The sequence below is a fragment of the Lissotriton helveticus genome, chromosome 11 (genome assembly GCF_964261635.1).
Source record: "Lissotriton helveticus chromosome 11, aLisHel1.1, whole genome shotgun sequence".
In the NCBI taxonomy this organism is placed as follows: domain Eukaryota; kingdom Metazoa; phylum Chordata; class Amphibia; order Caudata; family Salamandridae; genus Lissotriton; species Lissotriton helveticus.
Genome location: NC_136072.1, coordinates 263,276,858 through 263,295,742, shown reverse-complemented (window position 1 = coordinate 263,295,742; position 18,885 = coordinate 263,276,858). Strand labels below are relative to the sequence as shown.

Here is an 18,885-nt window from a genome sequence, read left to right as displayed (position 1 = left end):
CAGCTGAGGTTATTCAAGAACCAGGATCCATAGACAGAGCCTCGTCCGGTGGTCATTGCCACCCTTCTGAGTGATACCATAGAGAAGTATTCCAGTAGAATCAAGTGACAAGTGGGCCAACATTCTGAAGGCCATAATAGCTTTTGCAAAAGTGTTGTAATTCAAAATGATTCAGTAGTGATAGATGTGGGACTATTACGAGATAGCCATAGAACATTTTATGGCAGGGTGAAAGAGAACGTAATCCTAATGAATATATTCAAACCAAATACAGAAAGTCTATAGAAATACGTTGAATTGATGTGATTCATGGAATAAAGGGCAGAATACTCAGAAGACAGATCTAGACATCATAATATATGAATGGTGGATCTTCCTGAAAGTATAAATAACACGAACATTGGCAGCTTTGTGGCGAATTGGCTGGCATAAACTCTTATACCTCAGGAGCTCTTGAACTTCTATGTAGTTGAAATAATACGCCAAGTTGCAATATGGCCAATAACTCTGCCCCATCTTCTTATCCCCCTTCCCCAACAAGAACTGGTGACCTAGACACTGAATTGTAAAGACAAGGATGTATTCCTGCGGAGAACCAAAGAAGTCCGGTCATTTTATGTTGAAGACAATAAAGTTATGATACTCCAAGATTATACAGCAGCTGTAACTACTGCAGCTGTAGCTAGCCTCTTTTTTTGGCATTTAAACGAAAGCTATGTGATGTGATGATGGCAATGGTGTTATGCCCAGCATAGTTTACTTATTTCTTGTAGCTTATCTACCTTCATGCTGATCAGCCAGTGTGCATGTTTAATGTAGAATGTTGGGAGTTCAGTGATGCATGGAATGTTGGGTCTCTGTGTGGGTGAGGAATAACAGAAATGGGCTGAGCAGCAGACAGGCTGCTCCTGGTGGGGTTTCCTATTACCTGTAACTAAGTATTGACTACTGGTTAACCTACATCTACTTCACCTGTTTACCTGGATTATCTATCAGATGTACTTGCGTACCATCTACATGTACTTGGACCAGCTACTGAACAAAGGTACTTTTGAACTCTACTTGGCTACCAGCGTTTACGTGTGCCACAGGGTACAACATATTTTGGCGACGAGCGAGAGTTGGAGACTTTTCCACTTGCCTATTGATCCCCACAATTGGTCTAGGAAGCAGAAGATGACATCTTTAATGAGTCCAGAGGGTGAAAAGGAACCACAAGTCTTACCGTCAACTAAGAAACAACGTTACATCAAGCATACAAGAGGCAGCACGACAAGCAATACTAGAGGAATCATCGCAACAAAAGAATCTGGTACAGCATACTCAGTGACCCCACCAGTGTCCTGTACGTCGGACAGCCCCAACGAAAGCATGCTATACCGTGTATTTGCCACAAGAACTGCGCAATCAAAAGAAGAGTGTTTCTTGGTAATGACTTTAAACATGTTTAAACTGTGATGGTATGCTGCACATGTCATCATTTATCCTGCTCTCTATTCCAAAGAGGAGCCAAGAGGGAAAAAGGGGAATCGGGGTTGCCCCCCACTCATAAACTGACAATGTCACAAAACCCTTGTCCCCAGGGCATTCAATATCAAAACTCCTAATAATGCAATGGAGAGACAAACGGTCAAAGTCCAATGCTGCAACACCAATTAAAAAAAATATTTTTGGTTGGTGTATTTAATGTATTTTGCCCGAAATTCTCTCTATAAAAATAAGGGAAATTCCTAGTAAACGTCCAAATGACAGTCAAAACAGACCACTGAACGATGTCTGCATCAGTCATGTACACAGGACATCCAACCACAGTTACTCCGTGTGAAAAAATGTGTGGAGAAAAGAATGACACCTCACGGGCGCCCCACCCTCGGGGCAACTGGCAGGTGTTCACCAGGTTATGCCCCTTTTCTCATCATAGGTAGTCATTCAATTCAAAAGAAAAAGGAAGGAAAGTGTCCGAAACAAACCAAAAAGATGTGTGAAGAGCACAGGAGCAATAAGCATTCACTCCCTTCTGTGATCAAAAGTGCTTAAAATCAACAGGGACACCTTTAGCACAACTTTATTTTGAAATTAGGTGTGTTCTGTTGAACTAAAAAAAGGCTGGTAGCTAACTCTGCATACCATTACCTGCAGCCAACATGTTTCACTGCCACTGAAACTCCCGGCAGATTCATCAGGGCTTGACACTTTGTCACCGCACCAATGTTGGACACGTTGTACTCTGGGACTGTCAAATTGAAAGAATACAGAAATTAAAAACACACCAGGAACACCCCTCCGGATACTCTTAGTCTATCCAAAGGATTTTATTAAAAGGCATTACCCTCTTCCAGCCAATTTTTCTCGTACCAGCTGAAGAAGAAGGTAGGAGGAGCCAACATATGCCTTCTTGGATGTCCTGTGTACATGACTGATGCAGACATCGTTCAGTGCTCTGTTTTGACTGATATTTGGAATTTTACTAGGAATTTCCCTTATTTTTATATTGAGAATTTCGGGCAAAATACATTAAATACACCAACCAAAAATATTTTTTTTAATTGGTGGTGCAGCATTGGACTTTGACCGTTTGTCTCTCCATTGCATTAATAGGAATTTTGATATTGAATGCCCTGGGTACAAGGTTTTTGTGATATTGCCATGATTTATCCTGCGCAATGTCTGTCTGCTTATGGATGTGACTGCTACTTTGGAGGTGCCAGGAAAATGATTGTTAGTGCTACAAGTATCTACCATGTGTGCAAAAATCTCTGCAGTTGTATTCACACAACAATTTGGATTGGCTGTTGTGGACATTCTCAGTGTGGAGAATTCACACGAAGGAAAGGTGTGAACTTGACACAGTTGCTACATGCTGCATCAGGGCTCCATAGACTCGGGTTGCACTGTGATGGGTGCTCACATAGACCTAGGCATTCTGCCGGTCCCTCTAACCACCGGGCCTCCAGGACAATGGTGCATGTGTGTGTGCTCTCCAGTGCTGCTCATGGTGTGAATACTAGTTTGAGCTGTTGAAGTTGGACCAATATTAGAACCTCTTGACATATGGAGGAGTTGCCTTACCCCTCTAGGATGCTGCTAGTACGGTTATCAGCCGTGTGGGGACCCTAGCTTCACCATCGGACAGCCATCTTGGATAACGTCAAGCTCCTACCCAGCCATCTCTCTGACTAACAGCTCAGGTTGTGCCGCCTCGGATGAATATCAGTGGTTGAGAGTTTGTTATGGGGCAAGAGAAAAGTACTTTTTTGCATTTTCTTCAAAGTAGGTGAGCAATATGTATTACCAAGCCATGCATGTGATCCGCTTTATCACTCTTTGTGAATAATTTTAATAACATTTATAAGGTTTCCGGGCGCTGATAATGTTCTCATTGAACAGGTTTGCAAAGTAAATAAACCCAAAAAATGTAACTGAATAAACTTTAAAGCTGTTTATACCAGTGTGATGCACCTGAGCCAATTCTGTGTTTGGGATTTGGGAAGGAGATGCCAAAGTCCTTCATATGTCTCAGTCTTAAAGGATGAGAACACACGTCACACTTCTTCTCCAGGAGTATATGTGACTTATCCAGACATGCTGTGTGGAACTTAATTTGTGACTTTGAGTACAGTTCACATTACATAACAGCGGACAATTCTTACTAATGCATACTGAGCTGTTGTGTAGTGAAATTATTATTAATTTGTATTTTCTCCTATTGACAGGTCCTCTCATTACCAGCACTGTCCTTTCATTGAGAGCAAAGGGAAAGCAGCAGATGCAGCAGATGCAGTCTGTGGACAGACAAAAGTCTGAAAGAAGACCTCTTGTCAATGGCTTCCAAAGTAAGTCAGTGGCACTTTAGCCCCAATCGGACAATGTCGAATAAAGTCATCACAGTGAGTGTATGTTTAATTTGTGCCAGGTCCCTTTGGAGGGAACTGATGAAGTGCAGCCTAATTGCCTCTCCTATGGGGGTGGAGGTCATTTGCCTCTGGTGTCTTAGGGTTCATCATACTATTGCTCTGGAAATTTGTAACACATTCAGCACTTTGGTAGTGATGGTGAGCAGTCACAGGATTCTCAGGGAGGTAGTGTGGTGCTGAGTAGGCCCAGAACTCAGCATTGACTCTGCAGTGCAATAATTGATTGTCCAATCCATTACTTTAAATTGATAAAGAAAAGCACTTTAATAAATGCTCATAAATGAATACTTCACCGAACAGGCTACAGATACAGTTACTTAGTATTTGCTCTTGGGCTACTGCACCTTGACTCCTGGTTCCCCCTCTCATAGGTATATCTCCTTTGTACAATTAGACCGGAACCCCACTTTCTGGGTTCAAGCTCTCCCTTTGAATAGTTTGTGCTCGCAGTTATCTTAAACCATCCCCATGTTACAGCTCTCGCCCCCGGGAATCGTCTGAATTCTCCTCATGAGGCAGGTGGGCACCTACAGAATGCACCTTACCCCTCTTTTTTGCTGGTGGCGATGTGCCGGCTGGAGTTTCTTCCCACCTTCGGGCAGAAGACACCTCAAGTACCAGCAAAGGATATCGCGCAGAATCCTTGATAGCCTGCAGGACTCCAATGAAAACCCAGGCCTCTCCTGTTTATGTACCCGCTTCTGGGTTTGGGTGCGATCACTCTGCTCCCTCCCGCAGAGCACCCCTCTGCAGCCGCTGAGATTTGATATGGGCTGATTTACGATTGTGCAATAAGCTCAGCTACGCCTCTGCTTTTTTTGCTACGTATAAAAATCACCCCTGAGCTACATCAATATGCTGCTGCTCTGGATGAAGTCATTATGGTAGATCGCCACAAGAAAATTGGCTGGATAAACAGTGTGAAATCATTATTGTCCACTCTAGGGATGGAAGGCATTTGGGATAACAACATCCCAGAATCTTAACCAACTAAAGCCAAACTTAAGAAACGTTACTGGGACTCGGTGGCGCAGTCCCTTATCTCCCATCCAATCGGGGGCCGCTTGACTCTCGACTTTATGGAGTTCAAACTGGAAGCCACTTCTGAACAATATTTGGAGGTTGTCACAAATGCCCAGGATAGGAAACTTCATGCAATTTAGATGTGGTTCCCTACCTCTTAACACTTTTGTTGTCTCCTGGTCCAAGCACCCCTCTATGTCTGTGACTTGTCCCGGCTGCTCTCTTGCAGTCAAGTCCATCAGTCACATACTCTTTGCTTGTCCTAGGTACCACAATTGGAGATCCAGGTGGTTATCCCCCATCTGCAAACAGCTAGGTACTTGTTGTCATAGCGATGCACTACGTATCCTAAAATCTAACTCCAGCGTGTTAATTGTATGTGCAGTTGCAAAATTCCTCGGCAAAATGTGGATTAGTAGAAGGTATGCTTTGTCCAAGCATCAGCCGTAATTCACTTGCCTTTTACCATTTTTAACTGATCTTAATTATGTATGTATTTCTTTATTCATTTAATAAGTATTGTATAACTATTGAAATTGCACTGCATAACGGGTCATGCTGCTATTTCTTGCGGCATAGACTTTTGCAGTTACACCTCCTGGTTCTGATTTTAATTGGTTTTATTCTTTTCCTTTTTTAACTATTATTGTACTAGATAATTGAACCGCACTAGCTCTGGGAATTGTGCACTGAACCCCTAGTCCCTGAAGCACTTTAGGCATGGGCACTTTCAAGGTTCTTATATATTAACCGGAGGATGGGCAGACTTTCATTAATACTAGGTTCCCCCTGTGTAATTTGGTCATAAATCTATATACCCTATGCACATGTACTTTTGTGACACCTTCATGCCTGGTGTCTTAGGAAAGCTGGACCACAAGAAGAAAAAGCCTTTGCTATAATGGTCTGTTTTTATAATTGCTTGTTTACTATGTTTGTACTGTATTGTATGTATGTGACACTACTATGGCCGCCTTGGCCGAAATAAAGTTATTGACTGACTGAAATGGCAATTGGGCAGCAGGAATCAGAAGTCGCAATGGCAGTCATGCGCTGTCTGTGATGCAATGTTACCTGCCCAGGGCACTGTGTCTCCAATGCAGTGACATGGTCCATTTGGGTGCAGTTCGCGCATGCAGCAGCTAGTTCACTCCGGGACAGGTCTTCAATGCAGCAGCACAGTCTGCTCAGGCACAGATTGTTGTTGCAGTTCCTGTACTGAACCATTCATACTAGCAGACTAGGCCCAAGATGGTCTGGGACCCAGATCGCTCCTCTTCAGTCTTCCTGTTGTGACCGGCCCACACACCACAGGGGATGACGATGGTTCTGGCTCTTCCTGGACAATCGCACTTCTTTCAGGGTTGTCAAGCTCCTCCCTCTCTCAGCAGGCAGGTTCACTTTTAGGCTCTTCAGGTTAGAGTCACCATTTATTCCGTGCAGGCAAGACTTCAAGTGATATTACTTTCATCTCAAGGACCTGACAATCAGGCAGACACCAGCTCTGGCTGCATAACAGTCCTCTGAGTACTTTCAGGGCAAATGTACTGACTACAGCTGATAAGATAACTCTTACAGACTGCAACTGTGAGTAGATAATCACACAGACATATCTAGGGTGTGTATGCTCACCACAGAAAAGAAGATCCTGCTTGTAGACTAAAGCATTGAGCACACACAAGAGTGGTAGTGAACCCTCACACTGACACAATTTACATTTTCTTATCACACAAAAAATACCCTGCTTCTAGACTTTAGCAGTACACATGTGAACAACACACCAAGTACGAGGCTCCTCACAGGCTTTAGATCGTATTTTCATTTTCATTTTCATTAAGATCAAATAGAATGCAGCAGCTTCTCCCCGTGGACAGTCCAGGGGCAGAGTAGAAACAGTGTTCATGATTTCCCCGTTATTATGTGGCAGTAATCTTCAATCTGAGTGATGACTTTGCTTCCAGTACTGGGTGCTCACTCACAGGGCATATGATGTCTGTTGAATTACATGCTGTAACAGGGAGCGCACTTACAGAGGCGCCCATGGCAAATGCACATTGCAGCTGTTAAAGGATGCTAGCATTAAGTTCACATTTACAAGGGAATTTGTAGTGCACTTGTACTCCCCCAGAACAGACAAGGTACCCCTTAGAAGTACTAGAACTGATGGGGCAGAATTGTGAGGCAGACTTCTTCTTCTTGAAACCCCATTTTTCTTGTCAATGGACACCTCGAAATTCCTTCTAGACATTTAGGAGAGCAGAGAAATGTGAGAAGCATATTGTGCGTGTTAAAAGTGGTAAGCATAGGCCACCTAATGTGAAGAAGAATTGGAGAGAGATTCTGAAGTAAGATGAATAAACAATTCATATAACGAAAATTCAGGGGTGGGAGCAAGACAAAGAAATTGAGAGTATAAAGAGTGAAGAAGGCAGTGTTGGATAAAGGAACGGGCAAAAACAGTGATGGACAAATTTGACTGTCTATGGTGTTTTAGGAAGTGATAAGTCTGCAAAATAGATAAGAGGTGAGAGAAAGGGGTAAGGAGAACAATAAAGTGAGGGCAAAGAAAGATGATGAATAAAATAGGACAAGGGAAAAATAAATGGAACCAGAAGAGAACAAGATTTATATAGGTTGGGGTGAAAAGGGCATAGTCTTTTGTAGAAAGTGCAAGACATATCCCCAGTAAATTGTGGAAGTTGAAAATCCCCAAGTAAACAGATACACATCAATATGAGGCACCCCGGAAAGAAATAGGAGACAGAGGGTGCAAGTTCGATACTAGGGGCCTAGAGAAAACGAGTCACTCAGTTGAGAGCAAGTTGAATGATATGGGGAGAGTGCATGAGGGGTGCGCATAGTAGAGAATAAAACTGTGATGTTCACAAACACAGTAAACAGAATGAAGAGAGAGCACACAATATGAGAGAAGCTATAAGAGGTCCCTGAGAAGAGAGAATCTGAGAAAAAGATGCAATACGATAACCCTATAGATTTATCTTACTGTATATTTCTCTCACTGATTCTGTCTGTTTCCTGTGGGACCTCTCATAATATATATATAGAGAGGAAGAGAGAAATACTATAAGAGACCCTCCGAAGAAAGAGATAACCCTGGCATTTGGAGAGAAAACACAATAGCTAAATGTCAAGTAAGATGAGACTAGAGGGAGATACATCTAGAGAGAATATGTAATAAGTGAGCTTAAAGTAATATAAGGTAATAGAGTTGGGGAGATATATTAAGAGGGAGTTTCTGTTGAAATACAGAGTCTCTATATAGCTAAAGATAACAGAATCCTAAGGGGAATTAGATGAGGAAGAGAGATGAAATAGGAGAAATTATGACATCTGTGAAACAGTGAAAAAGAGAAAAGCTACAATTCAAGAACCCTGGGTAACTACACATTGCTGGAAAGATAAAGACTAAAGAAACCTTTAGATGAGATAGAGAACCCCAGAGGAGATGAACAGAGAATGAGAGATCACACATGAAATAAGATAATCCTAGTCTTCATAATCAAGGAAGAATACATTTTGTTTTTTTAATTATCGCAACTGAGAAAGTGAATTCCGCGGACATAAAATGCATAGTAACAGTAACTGCAATTTAAATGAGGCAAGGAAGAGATACGACAATCCGAGGGGGGGAAAGCAAACTATAGATAACATAAGAGAAGCCCAGGTGAGATGATGCAAAAGAGGGTGGATAATCACAGAATCTTAGTAGAAATGGAGAGTGCCTTGGGGATAAACCGAGAGAAAATACAATAAGAGAATCCCAGGTGCTGGGGAAATAGTCAAAGTGATAGAAAGATACAATAAAATACTTTCAGGGGAGGATGACACTGTGATGGGGAGAGATTCAGTGAAACGTTCTCAGTGCAGATGATGTGAAGGTAGTAGTATCACAGTCACATTTCCTCGATTCAATTATGCACAGGATGTCTTCCTGGAGCGGTTAAAAAAAAAGTTTGATTCTGTTTTCTGTTATAAAAATATTTTTGTTGTCCCGGTATCCTCATGTTCTTATGAAGTCAGCAGTGACAGTGGATGATGTAATGTTTAGTCAGATCACGCCCCTTGGAGATTGGTTTTTTGGCATCTTCCTTTCCACTGCCTTCATAAATTTTACAAAACTGCAGTTCAGCTGAGGGTCTTGGGATGAGAAGCAGGCGAGAACTGCATTCCTTCGTGTGCGTATCTCTCGTTGGTTGAAGTGATGTTTCAGCAAATGTTTCCGTTCGTCCAGCAGTTTCTCGCAGGAGCAAATCAAGTGCAGCATGTCCTCTTGCGCTGAGCCGCATAGCCGACAAAGGAGACCAACTTTGGTTTTTGTCCAGCGTGGGAAGTTTTCAATGCAGGGTAGCAAGCCTAACCTATACTTTAAGAAGCGCATTTTGACGGATTTTGCGTAACCCACGCCAAAGTAGCTCTGTGGTGCTATCTTTGAGTAAGAGTTCAGGGTCATCCAGCCGTGCATTCTTTTTGAAAGGGCTGCCTTATCTTGGACCCACGATAGTTGTTTGATCGATTTCTTGACCAGCTTTTTGAGTGTTGTATGGTTTACCGGGGTATCCCAGAGCTGCTTCAATCCCGTGTTCACCAGACTGCCTGTGAAGAACTTGGCTGCTGGTGAGGACGGATGTTGTGTTAGCTCCGTCCATAAATGCTCGTTTCATGTTCCATCTTTAAATTTCCTCACTTTATCCCAGGCTGAGATGTAGGCTCCCTGTCTTGCCAAGAGTTGTTGTTCAATGCCGAATTCTAGCCTGATTTGTGCTGGTGAGGTTCGCTTGGGCAGGCTAAAAATGATTCTGTAAGCAGCTGTAATTGTGTTATCGAGGATCTTGGCGTCCCTTCCTCTGAGTACCTCACTCCCATAGGTGATTGTTGGAAGGAGTTTTGCGCGTATCACTTGCGCCAGGGGAAGGAGAGAAGGACCAGAAAGTTTGCTGTTTAATGTTTTCAGTGAGATTGCCAAAGATAGCCCTTTTCCTCGTATACTTGTTCTCTGAATAGAGAACTGCCCGCCGTTGTCGATCTTCACTCCTAAATATTTGTATGTTGGGGTATCTTCGATTCTTGTGTTGTTCCAGTACCATGATGTTGATTTTCTTTTGTTCTTGCTAATGGTCAACGTCTGGGTTTTCTCCAAATTTATTGTCAGCTCGTTTTTGTTTGAGTAGCTGTATGTTGCGTTCAGTAGATGTTGGAGCCCTACCTTTGTGTGGCTTATTAAGACAATGTCGTCTGCATATAGTAGACAAGGTAAATGGAGTACTCCTAGCTTGGGAGCGTGGGAGTTACAGTTGTTTAGAATCGGAGCAAGGTCGCCTAAAAACAGGTTGAATAAAGTGGGGGCCAGGACGCAGCCCTGTTTCAGGCCCTTGTTGGTCGGTATGCGCCTGGACAAAACTGACCCATCCCCCACTTTTATCTGTACCCAGGTCTCTGTGTGTAGGTTGATCAGCAGATCCAACAGAGGTCTCGGTATCCCCCAGCTGTTCAGTTTGGACCGTAAAATGTTCCGGTTTATGTGATCAAAGGCAGCCTTATAGTCTATAAAGCAGAAATGGATGGGCATTTTGTTTGATTCTGCCTTGTCTATGAGCATGCCCATGGTCAAAATATTGGTCGTTGTACCTACTGATTTGGCAAAGCCTGTCTGGTTAACCGGGATTAAGGATCTCTCTGTGGCCCATGACAACAATTCTTTTAAGAGGATGCCTGCAAAATATTTTGCCTCGTTATCGATTAAAGCCACCAATCGGTAATTTTGAGGGGAAGCCTTATCTCCTGCCTTGTGGATTGGAGAAATGATGGAGCCCTTCCAGGAGCTTGGCAAGGTGTTGTAGCGTCTTATCTCCAGAAAAAGCGGTTAGAGGGCTGCTGCCCAGCCTTCCACATCTTGTTTGTAAAGAATGGGCGGGATGCCATTCGGTCCCGGAGCTCCCTCACTTCTTCCTTTCTTAATTTGGCGCCGGAGAGTATTTTGTAATTTCAGCAGATCATCATTTGGAGTCGAATTATTGCTTTCGTTGAGGCTGTTGACCCTGTTAAGTGATAGTTTTTTATGAGTGACCCTCTCGCGGTCCGATGTTAACACATGGTTTTTTCCCGTTGCCTGGTTAAAATGGGTTCCGAGGAAGTTTGCCCATGACTCCTCTGTGATGTTGGATGAGACCCCATGGTGCGTAGGTCTTATGAACGAGTTTATAGATTTCCAGAACCTTGCCCCATCATTTCCTTTGATGTCAGAGTGAAGTCTTGCCCAAAGATTATCCTCCACCGATTTGTTTGCTTCCCACTTTAGTTTTTTTAATATTGATTTTAATTTCCGTAGATGGTCCTGCTTTTCTGTATCCATGGGTTTCTGTTGGAGTTCTCTCATTGTGCGGTAAATTGATGTTTTTATGCCTCTGAATTTTGCTTTATGTTCTTGGGAGAATTTGCTTGAACTATCATAGCCTGATTTTGAGTGAGCCTTGGGTCTTGTGGCGTAATTAGACATAGTGTTTGTAAGTTGTTCCCATTTGGCAATTTTGCTTGATCCAGTACGGGCCCCAAAATGCTGTTTTGCCCTTTCAACTAGATGATGTGAAGGGGGTGATACAATAAAAACAAACTAGATAAGTTAAAATGATAAAGAAAAAAAAAAGAAGGCCAAGGGACATCGAGGAAGGGGAAGGGAGAGAGCGAATAAAGGAGGAGTTCCTCATGCATAAAAGATCTACGTGTGGTACAGAGATAATGATATTTAAATGATGAGACATTTCCACAGGCGAAAGAAGGTGCGAGAAAGAGAGAGATATCTTTTGATGAACAAAGAGTGTAGTATAGAGAGGACAAAATGTCTTGCTTCGCCTTTCAGATAATGCAGAATCTCCCACACAGTGGATTAAACCCACGGCGAAGCAGGAGACATAACACAAAACAAACAACAAACACCTTTAGAAAAGTTTTTTTTTTTACAAAATGCAAAGACTCTTTTAGAATAAGGCTTGGGGTTTATTTTTACACAATGCTCTCAAACAGAAAGGCTTTCCGAGATGCCACAACCAGAACAGTTAAATACACAGAGATATATATGTTCGAGGCATATGAGCTGCAGATCGTACACTTTTGCAATAGATCGCCACCTGGTGTTGGGCTCGGATGATTGCAGGTTGTTGTCTTCTTGGAAGAAGTCTTTGTAGTCATGAGATAGGTGACTCCTCCCTTGGACAATACTGAGCATGGTCATCGACTCCATCCTCAGATTGTTTTTTTCCGCCACTGGGTTCTCTTGTCAAAGCTCACAAAAGCCTTCCAGGGTACATTAAACAATCTCTCACAAAAACAATCCTTGAACGTGATTAACCCAAACAACTTGCAAACATGGCTGTGCACGCAGATAAAGCTCAAGCGAGGCAGAGTCAGAATTCAGGATGACATGAGACCATGTCTAGGCCTGGGCGGTAAATTCCGTTCTGCTCGCGGAATTTGGGTAATTTCGCGTTCAGCGGAGAACGCGAGATTGCCCAAAATACTGTGTTCCGCGGCATCGCGACATTTTTTGCTTGTTCGCGTTCTCAAAATGCGTGTTTGCGAGATATTTCCCCCCAGCACGCAAACAGCAATTGCGAACAGGAAAAAAGCATCGCGAACAAGCAGTTCCGCGTGTTTGTGGAATTTCTGCTTCTAAATAAACCTTTAAGGAAACAAGGCATATGCAGGACATTGTACATTCAGGCTAGGATAATATAATACACCAAAGTCAATTAAAATAATGGTAGTCAAAGGTCATCACAGAGTGTCAGACCACAAGAGTGCCTCTAGCACTACACAAATACGGATGAGTTCTTGGGCAGAGGGTAGAAAGGAGTGGGCCCAAGGGGTAGGTGAGGTGATGAGGTTTTTTTTGGGTGGGGGGTTGTGGTTTAATGGAGTAGGTGAGAGGGTAGAGGAGGAGGATGGAGAAAGAAGAAATTTAATGGAGCAAAGCACTTTTAGTAAATACAGATTGACACAAAATGAACAAAGAACTTTGAAAATCTCTGAGAGAGAGAGAAAGAAAGAAAACACCATTGGGGAATACGAGTAAACCTCAATAGGAGTGTGAAATAAATAAGCACCCAGTCTTGCAGGTAATTTATGGCATCTTGTGTCTTTATAAACCAGGTAACTCAATTCCCAATCCTCGCGAGCGATTCTGTAACATGAAAGGAGAGCAAAATGTCCATCTCAACATTCCACAGGTCAGAGAGGAGAGAGAAAGTCACGACTATCTTAGCAGAGGTAAGAAAAGATTCCAGGAAGGCTTTGTGATATTAACTATTATTTTGTCTTTAAATTTATAGACAAGACTGACAGAAAGTGTGTATCTAGTCTCATTAGTCAAGAAAGTAATTTGTTTGGGTAATGATTGTAATTTGTACATTTGATTTATAAATTACAATAACATGTTTGAATATTACGTTTTCTGACCCCCTTTTAGAGTGTGCATACAATGCTATCTCTGAGAGCCTGTGCACCTTTGATACCAAAAGTACAAAATAATGTCAGTAGTTTTAATGTAGTTCCTAAACTGAAAAAGTAGTCCTATTGAAAGGTTTCAAACTTTGTATCAAACTACAAAGGATGCCTGTAGTGTTTCTGAAAGGATTAAGTATATGCAGCATACACCTAAGGGTTCTGCACTGGTTCTGTTATAGTCAAATATTTGTACTACACCACAAAGCATCCCAGTGCTGGCAATGAAATACTTTAACATTTGTATTCTACAAAAAGGATTTCTATCTGGTTCTGAAATAATTAAACATTAGTACTACACCACAAAGGACCCCAGTGCTGGCTCTGAAAAGATTTACCATTTGTACTCTACAGAAAAGTATTCCTATCTGGTTCTTGAATAATCACCCATTAGTACTAAATCACAGAGGATTCCTGAGCTGGCTGTGATAGGATAGGGTTAAATAGTAATCTATACTACAAAGGATTCCTGTAGTGATTATGAGATAATATTTAACTCGGTCCCGTGTATTACACTGGGACCCCCCACTGTGATCACAGGTATGATCGCTCCTTGAAACAGTACAAGTGTTTCTCCCTCTTCATTTACAGCAATATTATCTAAAGAAATCAACGCTTTATGAGGAGTTATCACACCTGTGATCACGGTGCCAGGCCCCAATGCAATACATGGGACCAAGTCAAATATTAACTTAAGAATATTATCTAAAGAACTCGACGTTGTATGAGGTACAAGCTTTCGTGATACTACACAGCAACGCCCTGATGAAGTTCCCAGTATGGGAATGAAACGCGTTGGCTGGAGTGTCTGTGTCTGATGATTTTAATACAATATGAAATAAAGAAACTATTTTCCCATCTACATTTGACTACTGGACTTTGTTAGCTGTGCACCCCCATTGAACATAGAAACGATTCCCTGATCTGGAGCACAGTGACGTCACGCAACGGCTGGCGTTGGGGTAGCGTGCGTGGTGAACTTACTAACTGGAATTGGCTTGAGGTGCGGAACGAGTGGTCCGCCGTTGCTCCACTGGACAGTTATTAGTCTTAACTCTCCCGCTAAGTAAATAGTTTGCCTACTCTTACCTCTAAGTAAATGTTTGGAAAGTTATGAAGATAAAAATATAACATTTTCTGAAAACGTATAGCTCCTTACGTTGGCCTATTAAATTAAATCATGTGGGTTTAGGGCCATATATTCTCCTCTAGTTACCCTCCAGATCCTTCACAATAACTTATTTGGACCTATTGGTCTTCAAATGTTTGACCAGTGGTTTGGTTTTATCTTAACTGGGATCTATTTTTAGTGGAGTGAGAATAAGCTTCTCAGAGTAGATAATAATAATGGTTCAGGAAGTCCAAATGGTGCTGCTTGTCGACATACCTTTATTATTTACCAGCAGTGCATCTTGTTAAATGTTCAATGGCAAATGGGAGTACCATTAGGTATCTTTGCTGGTCGATGATTTTCAATAATGTATAAAAATAATCCTCACTGCCATCAGGAGGGGTGGTAATTATAGTAAGGGTAACGAAATATAGTACTCTTAATTCGCTCCTTCGGCATCTAATAGGCAAACCATTGAATCCAGCCTCAGATTATCTCCTATAATCTCTTATTTCATAGAGAAGGTCTTTCTTATGAATTGTGCCACATTTCTGTGAATAATGTCTTGGAACTGAAATATGCAAAGTGTTAATTTTGTGCACCTAAGATCTCAGATGCCAAAAATTGGCCAGTAGTCACCCACATCTGCAAACTTTCAGACAGGCGAAATGTGACTATTCAGGCTCTCCACCGGCATGCAGGGCTTGTTTGGCCTTTGATTAATAATACGGAGGTCGCGGTGCTCCGCTATGCTGCTTCTCGGGAACCCTGTAGATGAGTGATCCATTTCCTCAGTAAACAGAGAAGAAGGGCCTGAGAAACCAAGCAGCCTGCATCGGTCCGTGATAGGACAAGATTGGCCCGTGAGTCTTAGGACTACAAGGACCATTGTGCTTTGCGGCAGGACCTGCGCGCGTTGGTGTTTTTACACCAGTCGGCCTTTGTAACCAGGGTTCCGTCCGCATGTGAACAAGGCTGTGTGACATTTTTTGGTATTGTAATTTGAACTGTGTGAACTGGGTACCAGGATACAACGGATAAAACGCTTGCTTTTGTGGCACTTTAATATTGTATACAAAGGGACAGATAGAATGAGCAGACGAGGGGATGCGCTGACTCACCTGCCCAGCCTGCCATGAGGAAAACGGCTGTACCTCCAGTTATCCCGGCTCTGTTTTCACCTTAGCCGTGAGGGGAACGGCGCAACGCTACGCTTCACCATCTGCTCCTCCTTCTCTTGGTCCCAGGATCTGCCACGCCGTGAGGGGACAGGCCCGCAAGGAGGACCACAAGTTCCAGCAGGCGCTGGGTGGCGCACATTGATCGTGTCACTGCAGCGCACCGCAGGAAGCCCATAATGATTAATCATCGCGATTGAGGCGAGTGAAGCAGAGGGGCAGGCAACAACCAAGGACTACAAGCCCCAGACACAAGCAAGGGCTGCGAACGGAGCAGCAGCCCCTCTCCCCTCATCATCGGGCATATTTACTTCTCGCGTGGAGACGCATCGCGACTGAGACGAGTGAAGCAGAGGGGCAGGCAACAACCAAGGACTACAAGCCCCAGACACCAGCAGGGGCCGCGAACAGAGCAGCAGCTCCTCCCCCCTCAACATTGGGAGGATTTAACCGCCTGAGGAATCCCGCAACGCGCGACGCGCCCGGGCAAAGGGCGGGCCGTCTGTTGCCAAAGGAGGCCGGGCTGGGCCACGGAATTAACATTATCCACTGGTTGATGTAAGTCTGAGCCCGTACCTCGTATATCTCGAACCGGAAAAAACGTTTTGCATGTAATTAATGGATATCGATATATAGCTTGTATAGAGTTTAATTATATTGGCGAAATCTGTCGATTTGTAGCGGTATACCCGGAATGGCAAAACAAAGGGTCGATAGTGGGAAGGGGCTAGTTGGCACTTTAGATGCCTATTTACTAAGAGCTGAAAATGCCATAATTCATAAAATCAAGCAAACAGAGCGCAGATTGTCCCTGGACTCTCAAATGCCACAAACATCTCAAAATGGCAATATTATCTCTAGTCCTAACACCACTGATTGTTCCATTAATGAAAGGTCACAAACCAATGGGTGTATTTTAACATCGCCCAAATCGCCAAGTATTCAGGAGATTCCAGATTCTGTAGATTCCTCCCCCGTCTCCATGGATAAACCTTGCGTAGTGACAAGGGCACAAAAAACCAAGCAAACAAATGGTAATTGCCATGCCCAGATTGCCAAAAAACGAAAGGGCCAAGCACATAAAAAACAGCAGAAACAAATACAGCACATGCCAAAACCTCTTGTAAGGAAGCCCTCAAAGGAAATCGCAGATACTTTAATCGATCCGGCGTCTGAAATAAGTAAAGAAATACCCCTGGAAGATACACAAACAACAATTATACCACCAATTATAGAACAAGGCCTGGAGGAGGAGGGGGGGGGGGTTGGGCTAAACTGGAAGCAGTAATTAGTTCTCATTTAAAACCAGTGTTTCAAAAACTGACAACCATTGATAACCGATTGTTGCGTTTAGAGAATCAATATTGTAGCACTTGTGTTTCACATCCTGAAATGAGGCCCAGCATAAATAGACCTAAAGGAAACCCCGATAATATGGATGTAGATAAATCTGACCCCCGGGGGAAATACATGATGGGAACGGGAGGGGAAATCCTGGGACTGCAGGTCCCGTCTTAAATACTACTCTGACAACATCGGAGGACCAGAATAAGGATGGCCCCCAGGTCCCTACTATTAATAAACCCATAAGGGATCGAAACATCCAAAATAAAGATACAGTAAATACGCCCTCAAGTGCGGAACACCATCTACGCTACTCGTCCCAGAATAGCCCTGATTCGACTCTTAATCTACCCCCCCCCCTTCCCCCCACAAACTACTCCTTACATTATTGTTCTGTCAAATGTGCCTCCTTTAGCCCCAGGAGAAAGTGAAGATTGGCCCTCTCTGAGGAACAAGACCATATATTTCATAAACGCCAAAACGGGTATAAGCCAAAACACATTGTTCCCAGAACTTAAGATAGCCCGTAGGGTTAGATGGGTTGGCCCAGCTAAGAAAACAATGGAGGGAGATTGTATTGTTTTGACTTTCAGGCCCCCTGGCGTGGTAAGAGCCATAATTGACAGGGTAAATGAGCAGAACATGCACAAATCTAGGGTTCTGATACTTTCTCTAGGGTTTTTTTATCGACATCTCGTGGGAAGATCAAGTCAAACAGAATCGTATTTCAAATAGGGCAAAAGTTACCTCCTATGATGCCTCCATGGTATCATCCAAATCGTTTTGATCCTTTGAGTTCTTTGGCCGAGGTAGATTGACTTCAATTGGAGAAGGGTGATGAAAATACCAATATAGAAATTATTCTTTCTCTCCCTGACACCCTGGCTAACAATAGTGACTCGCAGATGTAATTTGGCACTATTGATAAAATCAAAAGCCCACTAATAGACAGAGAGGAAGATCGGATCATGATCCAAGCTGATCATATAATAGAAAGGAATCGGTCGACTAAATCCACTAGTTTAGCAAACAGACAGCAAACTGGTGGCACTATTTGCCTGATTTCATGGAATGTAGCGGGTATTTCAACTAGGCTATCAGATGAGGCATGGATTGATTACATCAAATCCTTTAGCATAATTTGTCTCCAAGAAACGTGGAGTAGAGAGAATCTTTTCTTAGATGGTTATAATACCTTGTCTGTTGCTGCTGAACCCTCCCCCTCTGGAAGGGCAAAGGGTGGCCTAATGACCGCAATCTCAATACGTAATATGTTATTGAGGATAGAAAACATATGTTCTTCTCCATGGTATCAATTGATCTTGTGCACTAATTTGATTGTTGTACCTTTGCTTATAGTTAACTGGTATTATAATATCTTTGATACACATGTGTCGCTAGTCATTAACACTTTGCAGTTGGAAATTACTAAAGTTACTGGAAAGATTTCACCCTTATGTATTATGTGGTTTGGGGATTTTAATTGCAATCTATGTCCATTTAGCGGGAGCCACGTTTGTGGGTATTCGGACACTGATGAACAACCTTTGGCCCATTTTAAGCACACTACACAGTGAGATGCCTTAAACAACATCATCGTGGTAAATGACCTCTGTATACTTGATACCCCGACCGATAGGTTAATGGCCCCCATTCAAACTTTTCAGGGGGCTAGAGGGTCGATGAGTATAATAGATTTTATCTTCATTTCCAGTAGTTATGCTTATTTAGTTGATCACTTTAGGGTAGAACCGAACCCGGCTAGTGATCATAACCCCCTCACACTATCAATGAGTACAGT

At 42.8% G+C, this 18,885-nt stretch overlaps 1 protein-coding gene across 2 annotated transcripts in view; it reads left to right on the top strand.

The window, feature by feature from the left end:
* Positions 1–18,885, top strand: part of LOC144792915 (uncharacterized) — a 119,736-nt gene that overhangs the window by 40,167 nt on the left and 60,684 nt on the right. For both annotated transcript variants that reach the window (XM_078668117.1, XM_078668118.1), the window contains exons 3-4: positions 3,714–3,833; positions 13,101–13,217. In XM_078668117.1, the coding sequence (XP_078524243.1) occupies positions 3,714–3,833; positions 13,101–13,217 (237 nt within the window). The remainder of the gene's footprint in view (positions 1–3,713; positions 3,834–13,100; positions 13,218–18,885) is intronic.